The following is a 25,448-nucleotide window of genomic DNA, read 5'->3' as shown; positions in this document are numbered from 1 at the left end:
TGGCACCCCCAGAAGGCCAGCGCCCTAGACGGGCAGGTCAGACCGGTCTGCTGGGAGGCGCCCCCTGGAGGCCTGCAGGGGAACGGGGCGCCCAGCTTATTGGGGGAGGTGGGCTTGGGAGTCTAAACTGGCAGGCAGGCGGGGGGTCATCTCATTTGCACGACGAGGGCGCAGCGGAGAGAGGCTTTCCTCGAAGGGGCGCGCGGGGATCCGCCTGCCCGGGGAGCGGCGCTGCTGCTGCTGCCTCTCCAGCCGCTTCGGCGGTTGCCTACCAATGGCGCTTCTCCTCCTCCTCCTCCTCCTTTGCAACAAGGTGCCCATGAAAAAAGAAAAGGCCCGCTCCGTGTCATCCCCCACGTCAGGGCTGGCGGTGGGCGTGAGGCTCCACTTCCTCCGCCCCCTCCTAATGGAGTGAACCATTCCCTGCTCTGCCGCCTTTCCTCGCCTGCCTCTCGCCGTCGCGGCCCCGTCGCTGGAGCTTCGCCTTCTGGCTCCAGCCGTCCCCCCCCCCCCTCCGCGCCCTTTCCGCCACCCCACCTCGGCGTCCCCAAAGTCCCCGGCTGCCTTGGAACTTGTTGGCGATGCCCGGCTTGCAGCTGCCCCCCGCCTCCCCCCCGGTCCCGCTTTGAGCGAGCCGCGACCGAGAGGAGCCCAGCAAGATCCGCACCTCGCAAATGGTGGTATTAACTATAGGATGGGACTTCAGTGGAACGGCAGATACATTTCTCTGGTCCTGGCTGTGCAAATAGGTAAGGGGAAGGACGCCTTCCGAGGAGGGCCGGGGTGGGGGAGAAGGAGAAGGGGGGGGGGGGTTGGACTGAATGCACCAAAGCCCTAAATTATGCATGCTCCCCCCCCCCTCCCCACTCCCCAGTTATTCTAAAGAATTGCTTTTCGGGTTAGTGGCGCTGGTGGAGGCCAAGAGAGCCTTCCAATGGGTGCTATCCAATAGACTTCTGCTTCTGCTGCTTCTTTTTGAAATAAAACTGGTAGTTTTATTTATTTCTGGGCTTTTCCCCCCAATGTCAAAGGGTTTTCTCTCCCCCCTCCCCAATCAATTTCAGATAGGATACCTTCCTTAATTGCACAGCGGTGCTCCTTCGCTCGCCCTCGCCTCCCGAATAGATGCATAAGGCACACGGAGGCACCCGAAGGTTGCATCTTTGCAGAGCGAGCCCCGTCCCATTTGTCCAAGGCTAAATTCATTTTTCCCCCTCCCTGGAGAGAAACGGAGATAAGAATTGGGAGCGAGGAATAGAGAGAGAGAGAGAGAAAGGAGGAGATATCCTAAACGATGGGCTACCTGGATCTAAGGGGCTGATTTGCAAAAGGAAAGTTTCTGTCCCAACTGCGCTAGCGTTAGAAATTAATATTTGCATTGCGTTTAAGAGGAGCAGAGATGAAGAAATCGAAATGATCGGAGGCGAAATTACTCGGATTTTCTGCTTCGGTCACTGCAAGACTTGTCCAAAAATGCTTTTACTTTTTTCGGGGAGGGGAGGGAGAAGCTAAAAATAGCCCAGGTTTCCTTCAGTACTGATGGTTTGCGGGGGGGTGGGCTTGGGAGATTCCTGGTTTTGTTGGAGGTGAGTCAAAGACTCCGGATTTGCCCGGTGGACACCGAAGGCAGAAGCACCTTTGAAGTTAATGCCACTTCGGGCTCTGCGTTGAACAAGATGATTAAAACGGAGGGGCGAAATCTTAATTTTTTTTTGTTTGTTTGTTGGTTGGTGTGCATGTTGCATGTTTCTCTCCGTTGGACATCGCTCGTCAGAACGGCAGCCCCCTTTTTGGGGGGAATGTTTCCTTCCAGACGCTTCGCGCCCTAAATATTTTGCTCTCGGATTTATTTCTCTCGGTAGCTTTTCTGCCTATAGCCGATCTCCGCAGCGTTTCGGAAGCCGGGGGGAGGGGGGAGAGATGGGAGCTTTAAACTGCCCCTCCTCGGTTATTCAAACGAATAATACGGGAGATGAAACGCTGCGATCCTGCAACGTTGGAGAGCAAAAAAAAACAACCCCCCCAAAAACGGATTTAAGGCTAGACTAGATCGCAGCGCTGTATTGCAATGCAGGGGACCTTTTCCCTCCCCCTTGTAAATATTTCTTCCTCCTCTCCTCGTGGCTGTTAGAATTTTTTTTTGAAGTTTCCTAAAATAAACATGTCGTTTCCCTGGTCAGAAACGGTGTTAAGGTGGTGCATGTCCAGTCTAAATTTGTTTCCTTGGGAAATGCGGCAGCCGAGTATTCGTGCAGGGGGTTTTGTTGGCAAATCGCTCGCTTCCTTTCGCTGCCTGCTTGCGAACCGTGAAGCGGGAATGTTCAGGCGGTAGCTACATCTCCATATCTATCCAATCCCCCCTCCCCCGCCATCCCCGGGTTTGGAGTTGATCGCACCGCGGAGTTCCCACGTTGTCTCCCTCCCGAAATATTCTAGCCGCTGTTGGGGGCTGGAAATGAAGGGCTTGGCGGTTGTTGCAGGGGGATGGTTGGAACGTCTACTCTAGCGAAGGGCTGGGCAGTTGTCTGGAAAGATAGGAGAAGCGCAGCGGCTGGGCTTCTACGTGTGCGCCTCCTTGCACCAGCGCCGTGGGGTCCCGGGGGCTGGAATCCGTCCGAATTCGGTGACCATTTTTGTGCGGGGGGTGAAGGAGAAGAGGACAAGGTTGCAGAGGCGGCAGAGAGAACCGCCATAGCGGCAAACGCTTGGAGAGAGAAAGATGTAATGCTGGATTGGGGGGGGGGGGGGGGCAGACCTAGATGGGATTAGAGGAAGGGAAAGGGCTGGCGTGAAGGGGACGGGCTGAAAGAAGCGCACGCACACACACACAAAATCACGTGTATACGCGTGTGTGCTTGTGTGTGCGCGTGTGCGAGCCCGCTGTGGTGAATGAGGTTTGGTCACCTTGAAACTGGGGGCTGCCGGAGCCGGGAAGAAAGGCGGGAGCCGGAAGAGGCGCTGCTGGGGAGCTCCCGGTCCGGCCTCAGGGCAGCCAGCCCTTCCCTGGTGTGGGCCGCAAGGCGAGCTCCAGCGGGGCGCCTCTGTTTCAGGCGGGGAGGGCCTCTCTCCGCCTCGGGCCACCAGGAAGGTCCGGGCCACTGGAACAGGTGGGAGTGCAGAGACGCTTCGTCTTGTTGGTTTAATGGATCACTGGCTTGATCACTGGCTTATTGTTGGAACTCTCTGTCTGGGGCAGTGATGCTCCGTATTCTTGTGCTTGGGGGGGGGGGGGGGAGAAACAGTGGGAGGGCTTCTAGTATCCTGGCCCCACTGGTAGACCCCCTGATGGCACTTGGGTTTTTTGGCCACTGTGTGACACAGAGTGTTGGACTGGATGAGCCATTGCCTGATCCAACATGGCTTCTCTTATGTGACACAGAGTGTTGGACTGGATGGGCCACTGGCCTGATCCAACATGGCTTCTCTTATGTGACACAGAGTGTTGGACTGGATGGGCCACTGGCCTGATCCAACATGGCTTCTCTTATGTGACACAGAGTGTTGGACTGGATGGGCCATTGGCCTGATCCAACATGGCTTCTCTTATGTGACACAGAGTGTTGGACTGGATGGGCCATTGGCCTGATCCAACATGGCTTCTCTTATGTGACACAGAGTGTTGGACTGGATGGGCCACTGGCCTGATCCAACATGGCTTCTCTTATGTGACACAGAGTGTTGGACTGGATGGGCCATTGGCCTGATCCAACATGGCTTCTTTTGTGTTCTTATGTCTTAGCACGAGGATGAGGATCAGCCATGGGGGAGAGGGGTAAACCGTGGCCAGGAGACTGCCCTTTCCGGGACTGCCCTTTGCGGGGAGGCCTCTCCAATGCCTCGCTGGAGGGGCTTGAATAGGGAGGTCGTGATCCAACCTTTTTTTTTAAAAAAAGACCGGCTCTCGCCTCCCCTTCCCTCGCGATGCTTGGTCGGGCCTGGGTTTTGTTTGCGGGCTCTCCCTCCTAGCCCAACGTCTGCAGCCTCTGAGCGTTTTGACGTCCTGGGGTGGAGTGGGACGGGGGGAGAGGGAGGGAGGGAGGGGAGGAGGATCCTAAATCCCGGCGGACGATGAATCCAGTGTTGGGGGGGGGGCTGGTGGCGGTGTGTGTGTGTGGGGGGGGTCCCACTGAAATAACGAGAGAGGCGTCTTCTTAGTTTGCAATCGAATCCAGACTCTTCCAACACAGCGCACACGTACAACAAACTCCCAGCCCGCCAAAGCATTGTTGTGAAAAATCTTGGGGGGGGGGGGTGCCTTTTCTTCCAGTTGCCCCCTCCCCTCTCTGTCGGCCGTGCGTTCCCCGGGCTGGGCCAGCGCAGAGCTGAAGGCAGGCGCCAACAACGAACAGCTTGCTGGGGCTCAAGCCAGTGATCAATTAAACCAACAAGTCACTAATTCCCTTTCATTTGCTGCGGGATTGATAGGGATAAAGTCCCCCTATGCTGCATTCTCTCCGGCGCCCTCTCCCAACGCCGCCTGAGAAGCCAGAGAGCGGCTGGGTTGGGTTGGGTTGTGTACGGGTGTGTGTTTGAGCAAGGTAATCAATTGACCTATTCCCAGCAAAAATGTCAAAATCTCTCTCCCTCCCTCCCTCGCTTTCCCTCACACAAACACACACACGCGTCTCGCGCGCACACACACGCAGACACACAAAGCGCGGGAGAGAGATCTGACCATCAGCGCCATTATGATCAAAGACCGTTTTGCCATTGAGTTCTGGGTCGTGTGCATTTATGCCCCGGGACTGTGGGGAAAGGTAGAACGAAGGTTTCATTCGAAATCTTTCAAAGCTGGGGGAGGGGGGGTTCCCCTTGACATCTATGCGGGTTACCTCCCCTCACCCCGAGAAATCGCAAAAATGACATCCCAAGGGGAACCAGAAGGGCGTCTGGTTTCAGCTTTCCGGGCAGATCTTTGCAGTGTTGGCTTTCACTGCAAAAAAAAAAAAAGCGAAAGATGGATAGCGACGGATCAGTGTTGCTGGTGTGTCTGGTGGATAGAAGCGGCGGAACCGAAGCTGTTTGGGGAGGCGGGTGGAAATCAGTCAAGGCAAGTCGAGTCGTTATTAAATTGGGCGGGGGAGGGGGTTTCTTTTGTCTTCACGCGAGCGAAAGAACGTGAAAGGGGGAGATACCTCATCCAGGAGGGAGGACCGAAAGAAAGGGGACACGCGTTGGCCATGTCAGCCGCAGTTTAGGTTCTCGTTTAACAGGGGATTTGCATGAATCTAACTCCCCCGCCACTCTTCAAGTGCATTGCATTGCATGCAAGACATCGTATTTCAAAAAGTAGGCGGGTCTTTGGGAGCCTATTTCAAATAAAATTCTCTAGATGCAGTTGGGGTGTGTGTGTGTGTGTGTGTGTGTGTGTGTGTGTGTGGAAAAGAGCGTGGCTGCAGGAAACTGAATACTTAGAAGAGAAGGTTTTGTGTCGCTAATGTTTCCCATTTGGGCCTTTCCCAAGGCTTGCTCTATGGACATGTGATCCTCTTTTAAGGTGTTCCTTGCGTGGTGGTTCGTGGTCTCTCTCCCACCATGTCTTCCTACAGTTTTCATCCCCTTCTGAATTCTCATCCTAGAAATAGAATTTCTCATCCTAGAATTCTCATCCTAGAAATATTCCTTCTAGAAATAATGCAACTGAATAGCTATGTGCTGAAGTGAATGGAATGTTCTTTGAAGATGCATTTTGTTTTTTTAAAGATTTGTTTTTTCTTTTTCTTTTTTTTTTTAAAAAAGCAAACTAAAAACGTCCAAAATGTTATGGCTTTCAAAGAAAATGCCCCTCAGATAAAGTATGTACTTGAAGGAAACTTGGGACACTGCTATTATTAGTGGTGCGGTGCAGTTTAATTGCTGTTTATTTATAGACGCTAAAGGGGGAGAAACCAGCCTCTTGATCTGTCATTTGGACACATTTATTTATTTTAAAGATATATCTCTGGTAAGAAACAAAATATCCTTTCTGGTGTGAAGGGATCTGACGGCAGGGCAGATCCAGTCCCTGGTACAGGTTTCGTGTCTGTGTGCTGTGGTGTGTGTGTTGGTGTGTGTGTGCTGTGTGTGTGTTGGGGGAGGGGGATCCGTATGGAACGCGCTGTCTTCTCAAGTCAAAAGGCAGGGCTGGGTATTCGCGCGCTGTTTACCTTGCTCGGAGCTGTCCATTTGACAGTGGTGCTGATCTGTTCCCCAGCATACCTGGTGCAGGCAGTCCGAGCGGCGGGCAAGTGCGATGCGGTCTTTGAGGGCTTCTCGAATTGTGTGCTCAAGATGGGCAAGAACATTGCCGGCTACCAGCAAGACCTGGACGACAAGAGAAATCTGGAAACAATCTGCCGGTAGGTGTACTTCTTTTGCTGTCGTGCCTTTCTATGGCCCATTGCAGTTTCTTTATCATGCAGCTATATGGTTGTTATATTTTTGTAACAAAAGCAAAAGTAGCAATATATCTGGCTTCTTACCAACGCACTGCTGTTTTATGAACCTAACGCTATGAAGACAACCCAACCCTCCCCCCCCCACCCAGTAGTTTTGTCCTATATGACTTCCTTGCATCCTACGCAGACACAGAATTCAGCCGATTCACACACTAAACTGCATAGCCACAAAATGCATTTACCGAAGTTGTATGCAATTCCCACCCCCCATTTTTGCGATATATCGATACCCAGATTGCCAATCACAGATCTACCGTCTTTCTATTGTATTTGCTTCGAAAGATGTCACCGCCTCCTATTGAAATTAAAGACAAAGAACTCTGGTATTTGATTAATTTTCATTATATTTATGTTTTTAAAAAAAAAAAAAAATCTTTTCCTGTCACGTTGTGAGGCATTTCCTGTATTGTGCTATCCTGATGTGATTTTAAAGAACTAGATTTAATTAACCAGTTGGTTTCCATTAAGGGTCCTCCCTCGGTAAATTGGTGCATTCATAAAACATGTCCTACAGAATTTAAAATTCATATTCCATCAGTCTGGCAAAAACGGTATTATCCTTCCGACTTTTGAAGCGGTAGCTTTCAATGCAAGCTCGATGCTTGAGAGGAGGGATTCTGTGGGCCGTTTGGCGGCTGACTCAATTTTCTCCTTAGCCTGGGCTCCCTAGTCCATTAAGAACTTTTTCTGTCAAACTGGATTTATCTTGTTTTGCCAACAGCTCCTTGCAGACAGTAGGGAAAGAAAACTAGTACCCAAGACGAGTCAAAGGAGATCGATCTCCTATCTTTACGAACGCTGTTAAAATATTGCAGGGAAAATATCACACAGCTGTAACTTCAGTTCGTGCCACGTGTTGTAGTAAAGGTACAGAAACGGTCTGTCTAGTGTAAAATATTCTGTATTCGCTTGAATTTCTTGTCATGTTGATCAGATTTGTGTTCTTATGTTGGGATTTTCCCCTCTAAAAGAAGCGGGAATTTGTCCCCAGGGCTTTCAGCAATCCAGGACACCCCACTGACTTTCTGTTTTATAAATGAAGCCACGGTGGAGGGGACCATTTCCGCATTTCAAATGAGGAGACTGGTGTGGTCCTGCAAGCAATAAACCAGTTGCATTGGGTTGCCGTTGAAAAAAACTGGGGATGGGAGCCGTTGCATTTCTCTTAAAGGAACAGAAGAATTTGTAGGACTTCCTGGAAGGACGGCTAGCCATGGAATCCAATGAAACGAAAGGGCTTGATTCGAAACTGATTTTACAAACTGTATGGGTACCAATCCCGTTCGTCCTGCTTCTCGGAAGTAAAGAGCTGTGACCAAACCCAGAGGCAAATTTGATTGGAAATGATAGAATTCAATTTCAGACAAATGTTTTTGTAGTGATTTCAGTTTGACGGTGATGGTGAAAAGTGCCTTCAAGTGATAACCGATTTGTGGAAACCTGGTAGGATTTTCAAGGCAAGAGACTTGGGAAGGGACAGTGGCTCAGTGGTAGAGCATCTGCTTGGTAAGCAGAAGATCCCAGGTTCAATCCCCGGCGTCTCCAACTAAAAAGGGTCCAGGCAAATAGGCCTGAAAACCTCAGCTTGAGACCCTGGAGAGCCGCCTCCAGTCTGAGTAGACAATACTGACTTTGATAGACTGAGGGTCTGATTCAGTATAAGGCAGCTTCATGTGCTCATATGTTCCAGACATTCAGATGGGGTTTTGCCATTGCCTGCCTCTGCACAGATTTCCTTGGTGGTCTCCCACCCAAACAGTAACCAGGGTCTAACCAAATTAGGCTAGCCTGGGTCAACCAGGTCAGGGCCATTCAACTGCATAGCTCGGTTGCAACTGAATATTTATGTAGAAATGTTATATGCAGCTTAATCTTCCCGGATTGTTCAGAAGGAAGTCCCAGGGGGGAGGGTTTATTCCCAAAACTGCGGCTGTGTCCGAGCACGTGCAGCACAGGCAGGAGTCAATCCAGTTAAAGGTTGTGAGGAGAAAGACCTCTATCCCTCTGTCGGGCCTGCCAGTCGGAGTAGACGCTAGGGAAGTAAAAAGGTACCAAAGCCTTGACTTTGCGGAACTCGACTTCACACGTCCGGATAAATTCTCTACAAATCATCCAAGTTGCAAGACGCTTATTGGGAAGCAAAGGAACGCTATTGAACTTTTGGATTGGCCTGCCTAGGATCAAGTTGCAAATCTGTTTAGAACGGAAGCATCGAGTTTCCCCCGGGCTTCCGGTTTTTTGCTCTGATTTGGCCCAACAAGCTAGCTTTGCAAGCCTTCAACTGAATGGGGCAATCGCCTCTCCAAAGTCATCGAAGATTCCGGCTCTCATCTTTGAGTCAAAACAGCATAGCATCCGGTTTTGAAGAGCAGGAAGGATGAAAACTGGGCAGATCAGGCTATCTGACGCTGGAATGCGAAATCCATTTTGCTTCCAACTAAAGGCCATACAACAAACCAGGGTGGTGCGTACCAAGAGGACTCAGTCTGACACACATGCAGAAGGTAGCTGTCCAAATACACAGACAAAGGGAACTAGATCTCTATTCCTCCAGCGGCCCGACTGCCCACAGCCCCTCAAAAACACAGCAGGCGGGAACTGCGTTAACGCTTCGATTTCTTTCCAAAGGTCGGTCTCTCAGGGGCCCGCTGAGCTCGGTTCCAGCTTCCCTAAGCAAAAGTCCCTCGAATGGTCGCTTTTCTGAAAGCTTTTTGCTTAACCCAAAATCCTTTCGCCAAGCAACGCCGCACGATACCGCGGAAGGAACGGAAAGAGAAACCTTCCAGGAAATCTCGTGAAGGCGAGCCAACGATGCCGTCAAAAGGACTGATTGGCCACCGAGCTTAGAGACAGACGCTTGCCTCCCGCCCCCTCCCCCCCGCCGATTCTATTAACCAGCTCCCTTGTTTGACATTTTCTTGCCCAGAAAAATGTCTGCCTGGGAAAGGGCGGGGCGGGGGGGGGGAAGAGAGCACACGCGCACACATTGGTTTGCTACCCGCCCGTCAGCGTCCATGGTGTGTGCAAGCAGTGGGGCGTGGGGAGGGGAGATTCTTGAGTCTGCCGTAGAATAGATGCTCGAGTCTGGCGTTAGAATCCCTGGCGGCGCCTGGCTTCTGGAGAGGCGGCCTCCTTCCCTTCCCTTCCCTTCCCTCCCTGCTCGGCCCTCTCGCGCGCGCGCCCCTGCTCCTCCTGCCTCCGAAAGCAGCTGGGCAAGACTGACTGGTCCTTGGGGAGATGCAATTACGGCAGAAAATACAGCAGGAGAGGCGCCCTCTCAGCCCTTCACGCCAGCTCCGCGCCTCATTATTTATTACAAATGCAGGCAGCTCCGGACTCGCCGCGCCCAGCTCCGAGTGCTCGTAAATTAGAAGTCGCCCCACGACTCTTTTCAGGCGTAATAACCAAATCTCCGCCGAACTTCCTCCGCCGGCAAAGGGAGGCGGGCTCGGCTTATGATCGGGGGGGGGGCGGGAAGAGGCGATCCCGGGAAGCATTGAGGCGGAGCCCGGCCCAGTGTCGGAGGCCGGCCTGGATGGGCAGATGGCCTTCCTTCCTTCCTTCCTTCTCCGCTGCAAAGCAGCCCTGCTGCGCTGGGGGCGCGGAGGTTTTCCCCTCGCGGAACCTTTGGACTTGCTGCGATGGTGAAAGGAAACGCGTTTCCGATCTGGGTGAAGGTGAAGCGGTCACCCTGGAAGTAGACGAGGTCAGAGGCACGCAAGGTTGCGCCGGAGTCACACCGAAGGAAGGGGGAAACTGCTCGTATTACACGTCACGAGAAATCGACAATTCAACAGCAGCCGACAACAAACCAGAGCCTCGCCGCGGGAGAGGTCCCTTGGCCAGGCAAGCTGGCTGAGTGGGCAAAGCGGCGCACTGCATGTGCTCAGAGGCACGTTATCGGCTCCGGTTTCCGGCGATAACGAATGATGAATTGGGGATTAAGCCCTAAACGGCTGCCTTGAAAGACTGGATTTCTTTTTTCTTTTCTTTTTTTTTTAAATGCCTATCGATGGCTTTATTCATGGAAACAAAATGCATTCGACCTCTCCAGGTGCTGGACGGAGTTTACAGTAAACTGTAAAACCTCTACAATGAAATAATAATAATAATAATAATAATAATAATAATAATAATAATAATAATAATGATGCCAAGATTCAGAACACAAGTGATGACAGCAGATTGCATGACAAAGGGTGAAACAGTCGACCTCATGGTCAGTGCCTGGAGTAAAATTGTTCAAACGGACTATAAAGAAAGGTCACCATGGCTATGTTGTGCAGGAGTCTTTACCAGAAGGATGGCTTACCGTCTGCCAGAAATTCATGGGAGCACAAACCAGACAAGATCTTGGAGAGTGATGAAACAAAGATCCTTTGGGACTTCTGAATACAAACCAATAAACATCCCTGATATCACAATTGTATTAAAAATAAGAAATAGGGTTTGTATCGTTGACACTGCAATCCCAGGAAACAGCAGATTAGGAAAGAAAGAACATGAGAAGATCACGAAATACCAAGATCTAGGAATAGAGTTAGAGCGCCTCGGGGGAAAAGAAGGTTACCATCCTGCCAGTTTTCACTGGAGGCCTTGGAGTAGTGTCTAGAAGTCTTAAGAAACACCTGGACATTCTGGGCATTGAGCAGATAACACCAGTTCAGCTCCAGAAAACAGTGTGGCTTGCAAAAGCAAGCTTCCTGCGATGATACCTCTGTAATTCCCCCCAAAAAACTTGGCTAAATCTCAAATTGCAGGGCTCCTTCCACCAGTCAAATAGCTGACTGTGACAATGAATAATGATAACCACCCACCATCATCTCGGAAGGCCGCCCAAACCGACAGAGCACAGCCTCTTTCTTGCTCCTCCCCCTCGCCCCAGCCCTTGCATGCGTAGAGATGATGGGGGCCGGGAGGGGGGCTAGGTGCCAGGCGCTTTCCTGTAGGCAAGGCAGTTCCGGGTCTATGTCAGCTGCTTTCAAAGCACAAGTGCCAAGCAAGGCGTTCCTAATGGCTTAGCGGTAGCTTCTCCCAAGATGTGCATTCTGATAAAGGGAAGGGAGACCCCAAGAGGCGCTCCCTTTTGCAGGAGCGTCTTGCAACAGTACATCCCCAAATGTTAATAACGCTGATGGCACAGTATTATTGTTGGAAACTAGGGGGCACTTAGCATGCATGATGACAGCTAAGCTCTTTCCTCGGTTCTGAAGGCAAACATTGGTGCTCTTTAGGAAAAAAGGGATTTCTTCTTGCATCGCGTCTGGGGGTGGCGGGAATCTAGCACGACCTGGAAGAGAACCAGGCTTTTAAACCTTATAAGTAGATGCTTATGAAACTGGCACGTTAGAGCAGGCTTTGGGGTGCCTCTCTCTAGCTGCTGTTTTGTTTTGTTTTTTCTCGTCTGCTTCGCATTCCATGGTGTGGCCAGGCTCTAGGTCATAACGAATCACGGTGAGTGATCGAGATAGATAACAACAACACTGTTTAAGCCCGGCTCGGTTTTGCACAGACCGTTTCTTCCCAGGGCATTTGATTTCAAGTGGGTAGATTAGTTGCACGTTTGTTTAGCAAGGCGGAGCTGTACGGAGGTGTACGTTGAGCCTAGTCTAAGATATCAAAAACTCTGCAGATCACGAAACACTGGGTTTTTTTTTTAAACCCTCTATTTTTCACCCCAATGGCGACCTAAGGAGGCTTACATCATTCTGCTTTTTGTCCTCACAACAACCCTGTGAGGTAGGTTAGGCTGAGAGCCTGTGACTGTCCTCCTCAAGGGCACCTTTTTCAAAGGTTCACACGGCAGCTCCTTGGAGTAGCCGCGGAGCCACGACCCCAGCTGTTCCCATGGAGAGCCTTTCAAGGCAAGCACTCCCTGCGCTCACCAGGAACTCTGTATCCCGGAAGGGACTGGTGGGCCCGCTTCCCGTAGATGGCAGCGGCTGTTGAGCTGTTGAGCTGCTGTGCCGGCTGGCAGGTCCCTCTTCGTCGCTCCCCCCTTGGGCAGTTTTCCCACGTAAACGGGGGGCGCGGAGGGGAGAGAATCCACGTTTCCAAACTCAAAGAGGATTGTGGAAACCAACCTTGGAGCATCTGTGGGTTAAGATGTCTGCGCTACACTATTGTTTTTGTCCTTTGTGTTGCTGCTTCCCCTCTGCCTGCCTCCCCCCCCTCCCAAAGATGGTAGTTTTGTGCAGGGCTTTTTTTTGTAGCAGGAACTCCTTTGCATATTAGGCCACACACCCCTAATGTAGCCAATCCTCCAAGAGCTTACAGGGCTTTTAGTGCGGGGCCTACTGTAAGCTCCAGGAGGATTGGCTACATCAGGAGGGTGTGGCCTAATATGCAAAGGATGTCCTGCTACAACAGCAAAAAAAAAAAAAGCCCTTTGCGCAAACACAATGAACGGTTTCGGCTCAGCCAGGACGAACTCCCTGACAGAGAGGTTCCCTGGTGGGGCAGGGTTGCTGGGCTCTCCTTCTTTGGGAGTTTTTCACAAGAGGATTGATGGCATCTGACAGCCAGGCTCCCTATGAAGTTAGGCAGATGGTGGGTGGGAGGGAGGGAGGCTTTGGTGCACTGCCCACCAGGGTAAAGCCCAGGGTAACTTGGGGGTCAGGAAGGAATTTTGGCCCAGGAATCCTGGAGGGTGTTTTTGCTTTTGTTTAACTTCCTCTGGACATCAAGCAAGGGTGTCACTGGCGGGGGGGGGCGGGGCGGAGGGAAAGGTCGTTGTGAATTTCCTGCACTGTGCAAGGGGCTGGACTAGATGACCCTTGAGATCCCTTCCAGCTGTATGTTTCTAGGTATCATGTCTCCCCCCCCTCCACGCCAAGTTGAAAAGGCTGAGACTGAAAGCCCATGTCGTGACCAGGCAGCTGCAGTCAATCAGGGTTTTTCGTCCCCCAAAGTCCGGGTTCAGCCCGGGCAGCTCGGAAGCGTCCATTTCTCCGGGGGCTTCTCTCCTTTTGGCGCAATGGCTCGGTTTGGATGCCAAGGCTCAGCCTAGGAACAAAAGACACCGTGCAGGAGTGCCTCCGAGCATGTGCAGAGCGCTCTCCTCTGGCGGCTGAGGAATCGCAGAGGGGGAGAAAGCCGCCGGAGCACGGAGCAGCGATGCCTCCGCTTTAGCTTGATCAGCTCTAGGCATGTACAAAGTGCCATTGGGGCAATGTTCCCTCTAAGCTGCGGAGTCTTGTGAGCAAAAATTCTGCTTTGTGAGCTACTGCCATTCAAGTTGTGAGCTCCTGCATAAACCGGTTTGCCCTGAGACTATCCTTTCTGAGCTGAGCCGGAGGGAGGCTAAAAACTGTGAGCTAGCTCACACTAACTCAGGTTAGAGGGAACACTGCTTTGGGGTTTTTAAACAAACCAGCCAGGTCAAAGGCAGAACTGAGAGGAAGGGCAAGGGTCCCTTCACCACTGCTCCCTCTAAGCTGAGTTAGTGTGAGTTAGCTCACAGTTTTTTGACCTCTGGAAAAAATGGCCTCAGAGCAAACTAATTGGCACAGTAGCTTACAGATGTAATGGCAGTAGCTCACAAAGCAGAATTTTTGCTCACAAGACTCCACAGCAGGGGTGGCCAAACTGGGGGGGTTGTGACTCTTTCATGCATAGTGTGTGGCTCTTGAAGCCCCCAGTGCCCCAACTGGCCAGCTGGAATTTCTCTTCTTTAAATTGCTTCTCGAAGCCAAGCCAGCCAGAAGCTTGGAGAATGCATTTAATGTTGCTTTATTTCCACCTCTCCCTCCCTCCCCATCTCCCTCCCTTCCTGCTCTCAAACATCTGGCATTTGTTCTATGTGGCTCTTCCATTAAGCAAGCTTGGCTGCCCCTGCTCCACAGCTTAGAGGGAACATTGGGGCCCCACCCAGGTCGGAAGGCAGCTGGGACTGGGACAGGGAGGGGAGGGGAGGGGAAGGACTTCTTCCGCCCGCCCTGGTGACCTCTCCTCCTCCTCCTCCTCCTTCTTCTCTCCTTGCGGTGCAGGTACTGGGACGACTTCCACGCCTGCACGCTCATCGCCCTCACGGATTGCCAGGAAGGGGTGACGGACGTCTGGGAGAAGCTGAAAGAGAAGTCCAAAAAGCTCGACTACGAGGGCAACCTCTTCGTCCTGTGCGGCAAATCCAAGGCGGCCACGTCGTCCTCGCTGGCCTCCGCCACCCCGCTGCTGCTCGTGGCCCTCTCGGCCGCCCTGGCCACGTGGCTCTCCTTCTAGTGGAGCCCCGCGGGCCGAGGAGGGGAGAGGGGGTCCCCGATCCCGACGCCACGCCGCCCCCCGCTGCTTCTTCTCTCTTTCTCCGGGACCTGCTGGATTTATAGAGGAAAAGCCTCCGTCCTCTTTTGGATTGGGGGGCGGGGGGAGAAGAGAAGACTGGCGGGGGCTGTTCCTGCAGAGGTCCCGCCGCCCCCTCGAGGAAGGCCTGGCCTGGCCTGGGGCGGGGGGGCAGAGAGGGGGGACCCGCCGCCGCCCCCTCTCTCTTTCCCGCCCCCCGCCGCCGCTCTCTCTCCCCCCTCTGCTCTCGCCGTGTTTCGAATGAGTTGCCAAAATGGTCGCGGAGCCACCCAGAGCCAAAACCGGACCTCAGCTTTACTCCTCTCCTCTCCCCATCCGAGGCCACCCGGAGGAGCCCTCTTTTTGTGCGCAAAGGAATCTCAGGAACGGCTTCCAGCCACCACCGAATACTAATAAAAGCATTAATAGGTAATAATAATACTAATAATTGCTAATAATTACTATTAATAACGCTACTGGCGGCCACAAAAAAGAGCGGGGGTGGGGGACGTCGCCGGGAAGGAAGAGCTGAGCCAAGGCGTGGACATTATTGGGGGGGGGGCGCAAAGGGGGGAGGCGCACCGGAGGGGGACCCACGGAGCTGATCACCACCTGCGTCGAAGAAGCATTCGAGGGGGGAATTTGCTCCCCAACGACCATCATCTTTCCCCCGGGAAACTCTTGTGATTTTTTAAAGGATTTTTTTTGTCCTTTTGTCATTCCACTACAAAGACGTGGCCCTCTTCCCCGAGAGAGAGCGCTCTGTCGTGGGTGAGAGAGAGAGAGAGAAAGAAAGAGCACAAACTGGAAGAGAACGCCAAGATGGGAGGGGAAAGGGGTTTTTTAAAAAAGGAGATTCAATTCCACGATTGACTTCATGAATGCTGCTATGTTTGCTGAGAGTTGAGCTTTACTTAACCGTCAAGGCATCTTTACAAGTTTCCCTGCCTTCTTTTATTTTTTCTTCCCCTCCTTTTCCTTTCTTTTCTTCTCCAACGCCTTCTTTCTCTTGTTTCTAGGTGTCCCACCATTACCGGAAGATATCGGATTATCCAGCAGTGTAGATCACGGGGGAGGGGGGATAGGGGAGGGGTCTATGTTAACGTTGAGGGGGAAAAATAAATTAAAATCAAACACACCTCGTAAAGGTTTCGGGGAAGGGAAAGTATAAAAAAAGAGCCTTGATTTAAAAAAAAAAACAGAGAGAGGAAAAATGTAATTTAAGAAAGTTTATTATAAAGTAAATTCAGCAAAAAAAAAAACTATAAAAGATTTGCTACGAAGTATAGAAAAAAGTATAAAATAAAAATTATTGTTTGAAAAGAGGACGTAGTTTTATTTTATTTTTAAAAATGCGAGTGTACATGCAGGGGCTTGAGCGAAGTTTCCAGTGGTTCGACCTGATATTTGAGAGAAGCGCGGAGAGGTAGGCAGAAATAATAGAAGGCCGCCAGGTTTTCCGCGGAGGCAGAGCTGGTCCCATTGAAACCGATGGGAGCAGAAAGGAAATCGTGCCCAGAGCCTAGGGGTTGGGCTGGGGTGTTTTTTTTGTTGTTTAATGGCACTAGGCAGGTAGAGCTGACGTAGGGAACTGAGCCTCACGCTCTTGGGCTGATCAGAGGGGTGTGTCTGCCAGTGTTCCTCTGAGCTATGTTAGTGTGAGCCAGCTCACAGATTTTTAGCCTCCAGCTCACCCATTCTGGTCTTAGCTCAGGAAGGAAGACCCCCAGAGCACACTAATTTATGCAGGAGCTCACAACTTTAATGCCAGCGGCTCACAAAGTAGGATTTTTGCTCACAAGGCTCTGCAGCTTAGAGGGAACATTGCTGTTGTCTCTTAAAGGGACATACACCACAGTTGCTCCCTTCCCCTCTCCCCAAGAAGAGGAGAACCTTCTGGATCCAAAACGGCCTCCTTTCTGGGCCACCGGACTCTTTCGCTCTCTGTCAGCCTCAAAACTGGAGCTCTCTTCCTCTCGGGTTTCCCTAGGGAACGCTGGCGCTGCTGGTTGAAACCTCACTGGCGATCAATGTTTCCTCAGGTTCGGGAGCCGCTGGCGGGGGTGGGGGGGGGGGGACGAAGGCGAGGCGTTCCCCAGCATCTGGGGAGGGAGTCTAGTCGCTCCTTCCAGTGGTCAATACCATGGAGGGGGGCGGAGGCGTCATTTCAGGGTCTGGTGGGAGGGAAAGATGTCGATGTGGGGCCAGCAGGGTTTTCTTTGCAGCAGGAATTCTTTTGCATATTAGGCCACACACCCCTGATGTAGCCAAACCCCCAAGAGCTTACAGTAGGCCCTGTAAGAAGAGCCCTATAAGCTCTTAGAGCGTTGGCTATATCAAGGGATTGGCTATATCATATTTGCCTAATATGCAAAGGAGTTCCTGCTACAAAAAAAAGCCCTGGGGGCCACGATCCAGAGCAAGGCTCCAAGGCCTGCGCTGCTGGGATGTTAGGGTGGAATTCCTGTGTCTTTCGAACTCGCACCTCGCGCGGTTAGCTTCGAAAGGCATCAGATAACCGAAGCCCTGGGGAATCATCACTTGTAGTCTGACAGATGCGGAGTGTGTGTGTGCCGGGGGTGGGGGGGATTGTGTGTCTAAGTGGCATCCCTGGAATTGACTGTCGGCGCCTCTCTGGCCATTAAACAGCGTGTCTAAGAAAGCGCCCTTTGGTCAAGGTAGAATCGGCCTTTCAACCAAGCCTTTTTCCTCGGGATCGTTTCTCCCACGCACTGACCAGGATACTTGGCATCTAATATTTCAGGGGGGGGGGGGGGTTCATTTAGGCCGGACCCGGACATACACCACAGTTGTTCAGCTTTCCATTCGTTTTCGTTTTCGTGTTCGTTTTCCATTATTACAAGCGCGGAGGGGGGCGGGGCGCAATTCTGGATAGGGTGGGGTGAGGAGCCAGGAACCCCGCCCCCCTCCCCAATTCAACTCGCTGCAAAGGAAGCCGATCCTTCTCTTCCATAATTGATAAAGCAGCCGGGCTGAATTGGGGAGGGCGGGGGGGGGGGGGGGGGAGAGAGAAGGAAAGAGGCCCTATTGATCTGGCCCCAGAAGCTGCTGTTCTAACCTCCTGGGCCTATTTACAGCATCCCGGTGCCTTTATAAAGAAGCCAGCCTGCAAAAGGAAATAATTATGGCCTCCCCGCCCCCCCCGCATACGCCCCTTCCGCGTTGCAGTCCTTGGTTAGGTTTTCGTGCGAAGAGAGAGAGAGAGGGGCGCGCCCTACAGCAGGGTCTCGTTGACCCCCTGGAAGCGGTGTTCCCTCTAAGTGGAGTTAGCGTGAGCTAGCAACAAGCCTCCGGCTCACCCATTTTTGTCTTGGTTCAGGAAAAATGGCCCCGGAGCAAACTCATGGATGCAGTGGCTCACAACTTGAATGCAAGGAGCCCAGAAAATAGAATTGTTGCTCACAAGACTCCACAGCTTCGAGGGCGCGTGGCCTGGGAGTCACCTCTGAGGAATCCGCCCAGGAAACTAGGAGCACAATGTAATGTGTAAGCAAGAGGCAGGCGGAGCGGCCCATAAATCAAAGGCGGCGGCGGGGACAGCTGAGCCGGCCCATTTGCATCTCCCCAGGGGTGGGGATGGAAGGCCAACAGCAAATGAGAGCAGGCAAAGGAGCCAGGCGCCGACGCCGTGTCCCCCCCACCCCACTTTTGGCGGTCAAATAACACACAGCCTGCCCAATGCGCCCTGGCAGCGCAGCTCTGCCCCAGCGGAAGATTCCGCACCCCAAACCTGGAGATGGCTATGGCCAGTTCAGCCCAGGACGAAAACCGAAACAAGGGTCTTGTCCTTGCCGCGGCCGTGAGGCTCAAGTCGTGTCGACAAATAATCAAATCCTTGCCCCCAAATAATCCAAAGAAAACGCCCGCGGAGCGCAGCCACTGATGGAACACGGGTGGGGAAACCGAGCAATTAGGATCCATCAGCGCGCACAGTAATAATGGCTCGAGTTAGCAGACGCAGGACAACAATGCGCGCCACAGGTCCAGGTGGGCAGCCCTGTTGGTCTGAGGCAAGAGTCCAGCAGCATCTTTACCCACCGCTGCCCACCAGCTGCGTGGAGCTCTGCTCACTGTGCCCCATCCCATTGTCTGATGAAGTGCGCATGCACACGAAAGCTTGCATTCTGAATAAAACTTCGTGGGTCTTAAAGGTGACACAGTTAACTTCTAACCATCATCACCAACCCATATCAGAGATTCTTCCACTGGCTAGCCAAAGCCCCGCTGATTTCATCCAGTTTGGTGTAGTGGTTAAGCGTGCGGACTCTTATCTGGGAGAACCGGGTTTGATTCCCCACTCCTCCACGTGCATCTGCTGGAATGGCCTTGGTCAGCCATAGCTCTGGCAGAGGTTGTCCTTGAAAGGGCAGCTTCTGGGCGAGCTCTCTCAGCCCCACCCACCTCACAGGGTGTCTGTTGTGGGGGAGGAAGGTAAAGGAGATTGTGAGCCGCTCTTCGGAGTGGAGGGCGGGATATAAATCCAATATCTTCAAAAGAGGCACCACCACCACCACCCCCCCGGCCCACGCACTCCAAGCCAAATCTCTCGTGTCAAAAGAACCCTCCAAGGAATTTGTGGTGGTGGTGGGGGGGAACTTCTGGCTCTTTCACCAGCCGAGGTCAAAAGATTTTAAACTCAACCCTCCCCACCCCCTTCCAGTCCTTGCGATATCCTTCTCCCCAGCCAAGATTGTCAAACGGAAGAACCGGAAACCTGAAGTCCTGGGGTAGAATCCAAGGAAGGAAGGAAGGAAGGAAAGGAAGGAAAAGAAAGAAAGAAAGAAAGAAAGAAAGAAAGAAAGAAAGAAAGAAAGAAAGAAAGAAAGAAAGAAAGAAAGAAAGAAAGAAAGAAAGAAAGAAAGAAAGATCAGTTGCGGGGCAAGAAGCGAACTAAACGCGCTTGTCTGGGTCATGCGGGGGAAACGAAATTATGATGGATAGCCAGAAGCGATGATGGAGCACAGAATGAGAAGAGGGAGACCGCTGAGCTGAGCCGAGATCGATGACTTAAATGGGCTCCGTTGAATAATGCATGCAAATAGCCGTCCGAGCCCTCTGTCGAGTCAGAACTGAAGCCGGTCGGTCCCTCTCCACTGAGTTCAAACGGGACCCGAACTCCTCGTCGCCGTCGAGGGAGGGAAGCTTCGCAAGAAGCAGCTCATCCAGCCCAGGGGCAACTCTTGCTTGCTCCGCCAAAAAAGGGAAGGCCCAGAAAGCAGCGAGCGGAAACCTTTTGCAGCCGCTTCTGCCCTGCGCCTTCCCTTCCCCGCGCGAAGAAGGCCCTTCTGCTCCGCGCGGCGTGGATTAGGAATGGGCCGGCTGGGGGGGGGGGGCTATAAAAGTAGCGCAGCTCGCCGTGATCCCGGGCCCGGGGAGGGGGAAAGGCAGCCAGCCAGGGGACGGAAGCTGCCGGGGTGGGGAGAGAGATCCAGGCCAGGCCACGGGCAGCGGGGCCGGGAGGCCCTTGATCCGAACCCGAGAGAAAGGCCAGCCGCCGGCCGCGAAGCTCTGCGCCTGCGAATCGTTCTGGCTGCACATCGGCCCGGGTTGTCGATGTTTCGATTTTCGATCCATCTTCCTGGAGTTTTGGAAGCGGCGGGACTCGTTCAATACCAGGCAGGCGACGCGCTCTCCCAGGAAATCTATGACCCCCCCCCCCTCCTCCGCCAGCGCAGGGCTCTTTCCAGCCCCCCGGCCCCCCCCGCTTGCTAGATGCGGCTCTTGCAGTTACAGGCGTCTGCCTGGCCCCTAGCAGAGCATTGCACGTAAAACACAGAAAGCAATTAGAGAGTATATATTTAAATGAAGAACGGGGGGGCGCTTTGAAGAATCCGCCCCTTTGAGTGCATTCATTCCTGTGTTGAGAAGAGCGGCCGGCTCTAAATCAGGCCGCGCGCTGCGCGTGTGTTCCAGCACCTCGCCGCCTCGTTTGTTGCCTTGCTATAAATGCCAGGGCGACGCCCCCGCGAGCGGGCTGCTCGCGAGGGGGCGGGAGACGCGCCTTCCAAATCCGAGAGCTCCGCTCCAAGGAGGCGAGAAGAAAAAGCACCGCAGGCGTTCACGTTCCCAAGCCCTTTCCTCTCCCACCCGCCAATGATTGGCAAGCAAAGAACAGGATTCCCCGCAGCGCCTTCTCTGGCCAATCAGAAGTCTTCAAGGTTGTCTGTAAAATATCTCCCTCTCTCCCTCTGTTTGTGTGTGTGTGTGTGAGAGAGAGATTGGGTAGAAGAAAACTGGCCAAGCCCCTTTGTACCTTTGCATCCAGAAGCATTCTTTACAACTGTGGGCGAATAAATTAACAAAGCAAAGGTGCACAACCTGATTAAAATGTAGGAAGGGTTTATTAAGAAATGATTACTTGATAGTGAAGAGAGAGAGAAAAAGGAAGTGCCCTAACTTAATGCCTAGTTGACAGAAAGAGAGAGAGAGCAAGTTCCCAGAAGAAGGAGGAGATTGCCCTGAGAGTAGCAATCTGAACAGAAGGAAGGAAGAAGAAGATATTGGATTTATATCTTTCCTAATACTCTGAATCTCAGTGTCTCAGAGCAGTCAAGGACAACTCCTACAAGGCTCTATGGCTAACCCAAGACCATTCCAGCAGTTTCAAATGGAGGAGTGGGGAATCAAACTCAGTTCTCCCAGATAAGAGTCTGCACACTTAACCACTACACCAAATTGGCACTCTCAGAAATGACCCTTAACAGGAAAGAAGGTGCTGACCTCACTATCTTATCTAATAGGCTTCTTGCTGCCCCTTGTCAGGTCTTCTTTTCTTCTTCTTTGCACACCAGACATTGCCTGTTCCAACAACAACACCCCCAGGACTCATATATCTGTTATCTCCTCTATGGCATCTGGCTAAGAGAACTCTGGCTCTCCAAAGCTTATACCCTCCTCCTGAGAGCCAGTGTGGTGAAGTGGTTAGGTGCGGTGGACTCTAATCTGCAGAATCAGGTTTGATTCCCCTCTGCTCCACATGAAGCCTGCTGGGTGACCCTGAGCCAGTCACAGTCCTCTCAGAACTCTCTTAGCCTCACCTACCTCACCAGGTGCCTGTGGTGGGGAGAGAAAGGGAAGGCGACTGAAGGTTGCTTTGAGACTCCTTCCGGTAGAGAGAAGTGGTCTCTTCTCCCCAACCACAAATTAAGAAAGAATAAACATAGTCAGCTTATTTGAGAAGCTGACAGTCTCTTATGGACCAAAGGGATAAGGGGGAAAGGTAGAATAAAGGATGATTAACAAAAGTATTGTGAACAGAGTCACATCCTTCTATGCCCATTGAATTTAACTAATTCTGAAGGGTGCAATTCTGTTTAGCATTGTGTTCCTGAAGCGGAGGTTTATAACCCAGTACCTAGGTTGCCACTTGGATCCCCTCCCCCTGCCTATAATGGCAGCTTAAAACACAGATATTAATCAAGTGTGTCATCTATCTATCTATCTATCTATCTATCTATCTATCTATCTATCTATCTATCTATCTATCTATCTATCTATCTAGCCCCATTACATCTCCAAGTAAGCTGACAGGAGAATCCCTACGCCTGCCCAATTACTGTCCAGTGGGTGGCTGTAAATGGCAGATAACCTGGGCCAGCAAACAACTGTACTCACAGCAGGTTTGGGGGAAGTCTGCTTCCATTTATTCCTTCTGTAATTAAGCAAGCTGCAGTCCAACACAGAGTTACTCCAGTCTGAACCCACTGAAATCTTGGGCTGGGGTAACTCTGCATAGGGTGGCAATGGATCCCGCATAACTCCAAGGCTCTTAGCTGAGTCAGCAAGGGTCACTCAAACTCCATCAAAAGTGGAGAGGACCAAGTTCTTCAAGACCTCCTGTCTCCTAACCACCACAACCTCTGCAATGAGTTTGAGACTCTTCAGTGGACACATTGCCCCGTTTATGAAGTTATATTATTATATTAATTCTTAGACTTAGTGTAGTTGTCAGGTGGTCAAATAACTTAATCTATATAATAGCAGTCCTTGCAGTAGTCTTGCTAGATGGGCCAGTATTATTCATTAACCTTATTCCAGATGTCCAAAAGAGAAGGGCTTGCTGATGTCACAATGGTATTTATGGCTGAGATCCAAACCAGGGGATCTTGGTTCATCTTTTCTTAGTCACAAAGCTCACATTAATCAATGGAGACAATAGTCAGAATTTAGGAGTCAAAGAAGTTGAATGGAGAGTGGAGAAAAGAAAGCTCTTGTTTAAAAGGTGTATAATTAATTTGTGGAGCTCAAGATGTAATAATGACCATTATCTGGGATGAGTTTCTTTTTTTTAAAAAAGGAATTTGAGAAGGTCTTTGTTCTATTCTCCATTAATATTAGTCATAATATTTAAATATCAAATAAGAGCCTCGTGGTGCAGAGTGGGAAAGCTGCAGTACTGCAGTCCTAAACTCTGCTCACAACCTGAGTTCAATCCTGGCAGAAGCTGGGTTCAGGTAAGTCGGCTTATGGTTGACTCAGCCTTCCATCCTTTCAAGGTCGGTAAAATGAGTACCCAGATTGCTGGGGGAAAAGTGTAGATGACTGGGGAAGGCAATGGCAAACCACCCTGTAAAAAGTCTGCCGTGAAAACGTTGTGAAAGCAATGTCACCGCAGAGTTGGAAACAACTGGTGCTTGCACAGGGGACTACCTTTACCTTTTTATTTAAATATCCAGAGGTATACTGTCTTTAAGCACTTGGTTTCAATTCCATGATCCCCAAGGGCAGCTTTTGATAGACCTCTCTTTCATGCCGTTGCCTAATACTTCCAAAGGGAACGAAACAATATGGCAGAGTGACTATGGGTGTGTTTACACACACTAAATAACCCACTTTGCAACTGGATTTTAATTGTGTAAGAATAGCAAAATCCTTGCAAACAGTTGCAGTGTGAAAGCACCCTATCATTTCCAATGCTCTGTTTTGATTGGGTACTTCTGGAAACAGGTTATTGAACATGATGCGACTTTTGTCTGATCCACCCAGGTGAACCTTATCTTCTTCTTTTTCACCCTTAATGAGACAAGGCTCATTGATAAAGTAACTCAGATGAGGATTAATACTTGTGTGGGTGTTTGTTGCTGCTTTGACTAAGTGTCTGTTGAAATCAGAGGAGTTGCTGAATTTCACAATCTGAATCAGAAAGCGAAAAGAAGAGGCCCAGCTTCACAGCCGGCTTCAAAATACTGATTTGTTCCCCTGGAGAAATAATCCTGAGTAAACTGGTCTAGCTGCCTTACTGTTCCAAGGCAACCCAAGATGCTTTCCCTACCAAATGATTTTTTAAAACACAAAACACATCCGGCAATTCATAAGTATCAATAAATCATTATGTTTGAGTATTTTTGGAGGTAATTTCTCTTCTTCTTCTCTTTTGCTTTCCCCCTCCTGTTAGCCTCTTCTTTCCTTCTCTCATAATCTGAACTAGCAAAACATTTTTTGATGGAAAAAGCTGTCCCAATCCATTCATCATTTGAAATATAAATATCCAGGATTTCCAGACTTGCTCATGCTTAACTTAGATTTTCTTTGTCCTCAGAAGCAGTTTGTGCTTGAAGTCAAACCAAGGAATGCAGAATAATTACCAATCCACAAATGCTCCTCCCATTTCCTGGGTTTCCTGGGTAATATGTTTGTTTGTTTTATCTGCTTCTCTAGAGTTGGAGTTGCAAGACACACACTGACCCCCTTATCATCATCTCCAAATAATTCCTCCTGAGTTTCTAATTTATTTCCTTGTTTGGGTTCAAGACAAAGGGAGGTTTTGCTGATGGTCTCAATAAAATGTACATATGTTTCTACAGTCTAAATCAAGGGTGGCCAAACTTGCTTAATGTAAGAGCCACAAAGAATAAAGTCAGATGTTTGAGAACCACAAGACACAAACATTAGATGTTTGAGAACCTCAAGGCAGGCAGGCAGGAAGGAAAGAAACAGATGGAGGGAAGGGAGGAAGGAGAGGTGGAAAGAAAGCAACTCTAGCTTTAAATGCATTCTCCAAGCCAGCCGACAGGGCAGAGGGGGCTTGGAGAGCCACACAATATGTGTGAAAGTTTGGCCACACCTGATCTAAATTAAAGAATTTTTAAAATTTGAAAGCAATGAAGTTGGCTTCAAAGCCCATCTAGGTCATGCCTGCATGGCAAAGCTTTGCGCAAATCCCTCTGCCTCAGTCTCCATTTTCACATCTGTAAAATGTGAATAAGTTGCATGCCAGGGCTGCTGTGTAGGCACATTAAGCAGAGTGTTAAAGCTGCAATACTGCGGTCCTAAGCTCTGCTCGCAACCTGAGTTCGATCCCTGGTGGAAGCTGGGTTTTCAGGTAGCCGGCTCGAGGTTGACTCAGCCTTCCATCCTTCCGAGGTCGGTAAATTGAGTACCCAGCTTGCTGGGGGGAAAGTGTAGATGACTGGGGAAGGCAATGGCAAACCACCCTGTAAAAAGTCTGCCATGAAAACGTTGTGAAAGCAATGTCACCCCAGAGTCGGAAATGACTGGTGCTTCCACAGGGGACCTTTCCTTTTCCTTTCCTTCTAAAATATATTTTAAAGAAAGGGGGTCCAACAATGATTTGTTTATCCATTCAACTAGGTGGATTAAAGGCAGAAATCAAGATGAAAAATATCTAATTCCTGGAAAGGTCAGTGGAGCCCTGCCATAAAAAAACAGTCGCCAGCATGTGGCTGGACAATCTAGACAATGCAAGAGAATGTG

General features: G+C 50.9%; 1 protein-coding gene across 2 annotated transcripts in view; it reads left to right on the top strand.

Annotated features, from left to right (window-relative positions):
* The first annotated feature begins 647 nt into the window (after positions 1 to 647).
* The window catches only part of NRN1 (neuritin 1), a 104,875-nt gene continuing 80,074 nt past the window's right edge, over positions 648 to 25,448 (top strand). The window contains exons 1-3 of one of the 2 annotated variants that reach the window (XM_060242995.1): positions 648 to 749; positions 6,194 to 6,338; positions 14,426 to 14,656. In XM_060242995.1, the coding sequence (XP_060098978.1) occupies positions 695 to 749; positions 6,194 to 6,338; positions 14,426 to 14,656 (431 nt within the window). In that variant the 5' untranslated portion in view covers positions 648 to 694. Of the gene's footprint in view, positions 750 to 6,193; positions 6,339 to 14,425; positions 14,658 to 25,448 lie in introns of those variants that run through there. The other variant, XM_060242996.1, reaches the window with a different exon arrangement.

The sequence above is a fragment of the Heteronotia binoei genome, chromosome 7 (genome assembly GCF_032191835.1).
Source record: "Heteronotia binoei isolate CCM8104 ecotype False Entrance Well chromosome 7, APGP_CSIRO_Hbin_v1, whole genome shotgun sequence".
NCBI classification, from domain to species: domain Eukaryota; kingdom Metazoa; phylum Chordata; class Lepidosauria; order Squamata; family Gekkonidae; genus Heteronotia; species Heteronotia binoei.
Note: the sequence above shows the minus strand (reverse complement) of the source record. Positions and strands in the feature narration are given on the sequence as shown.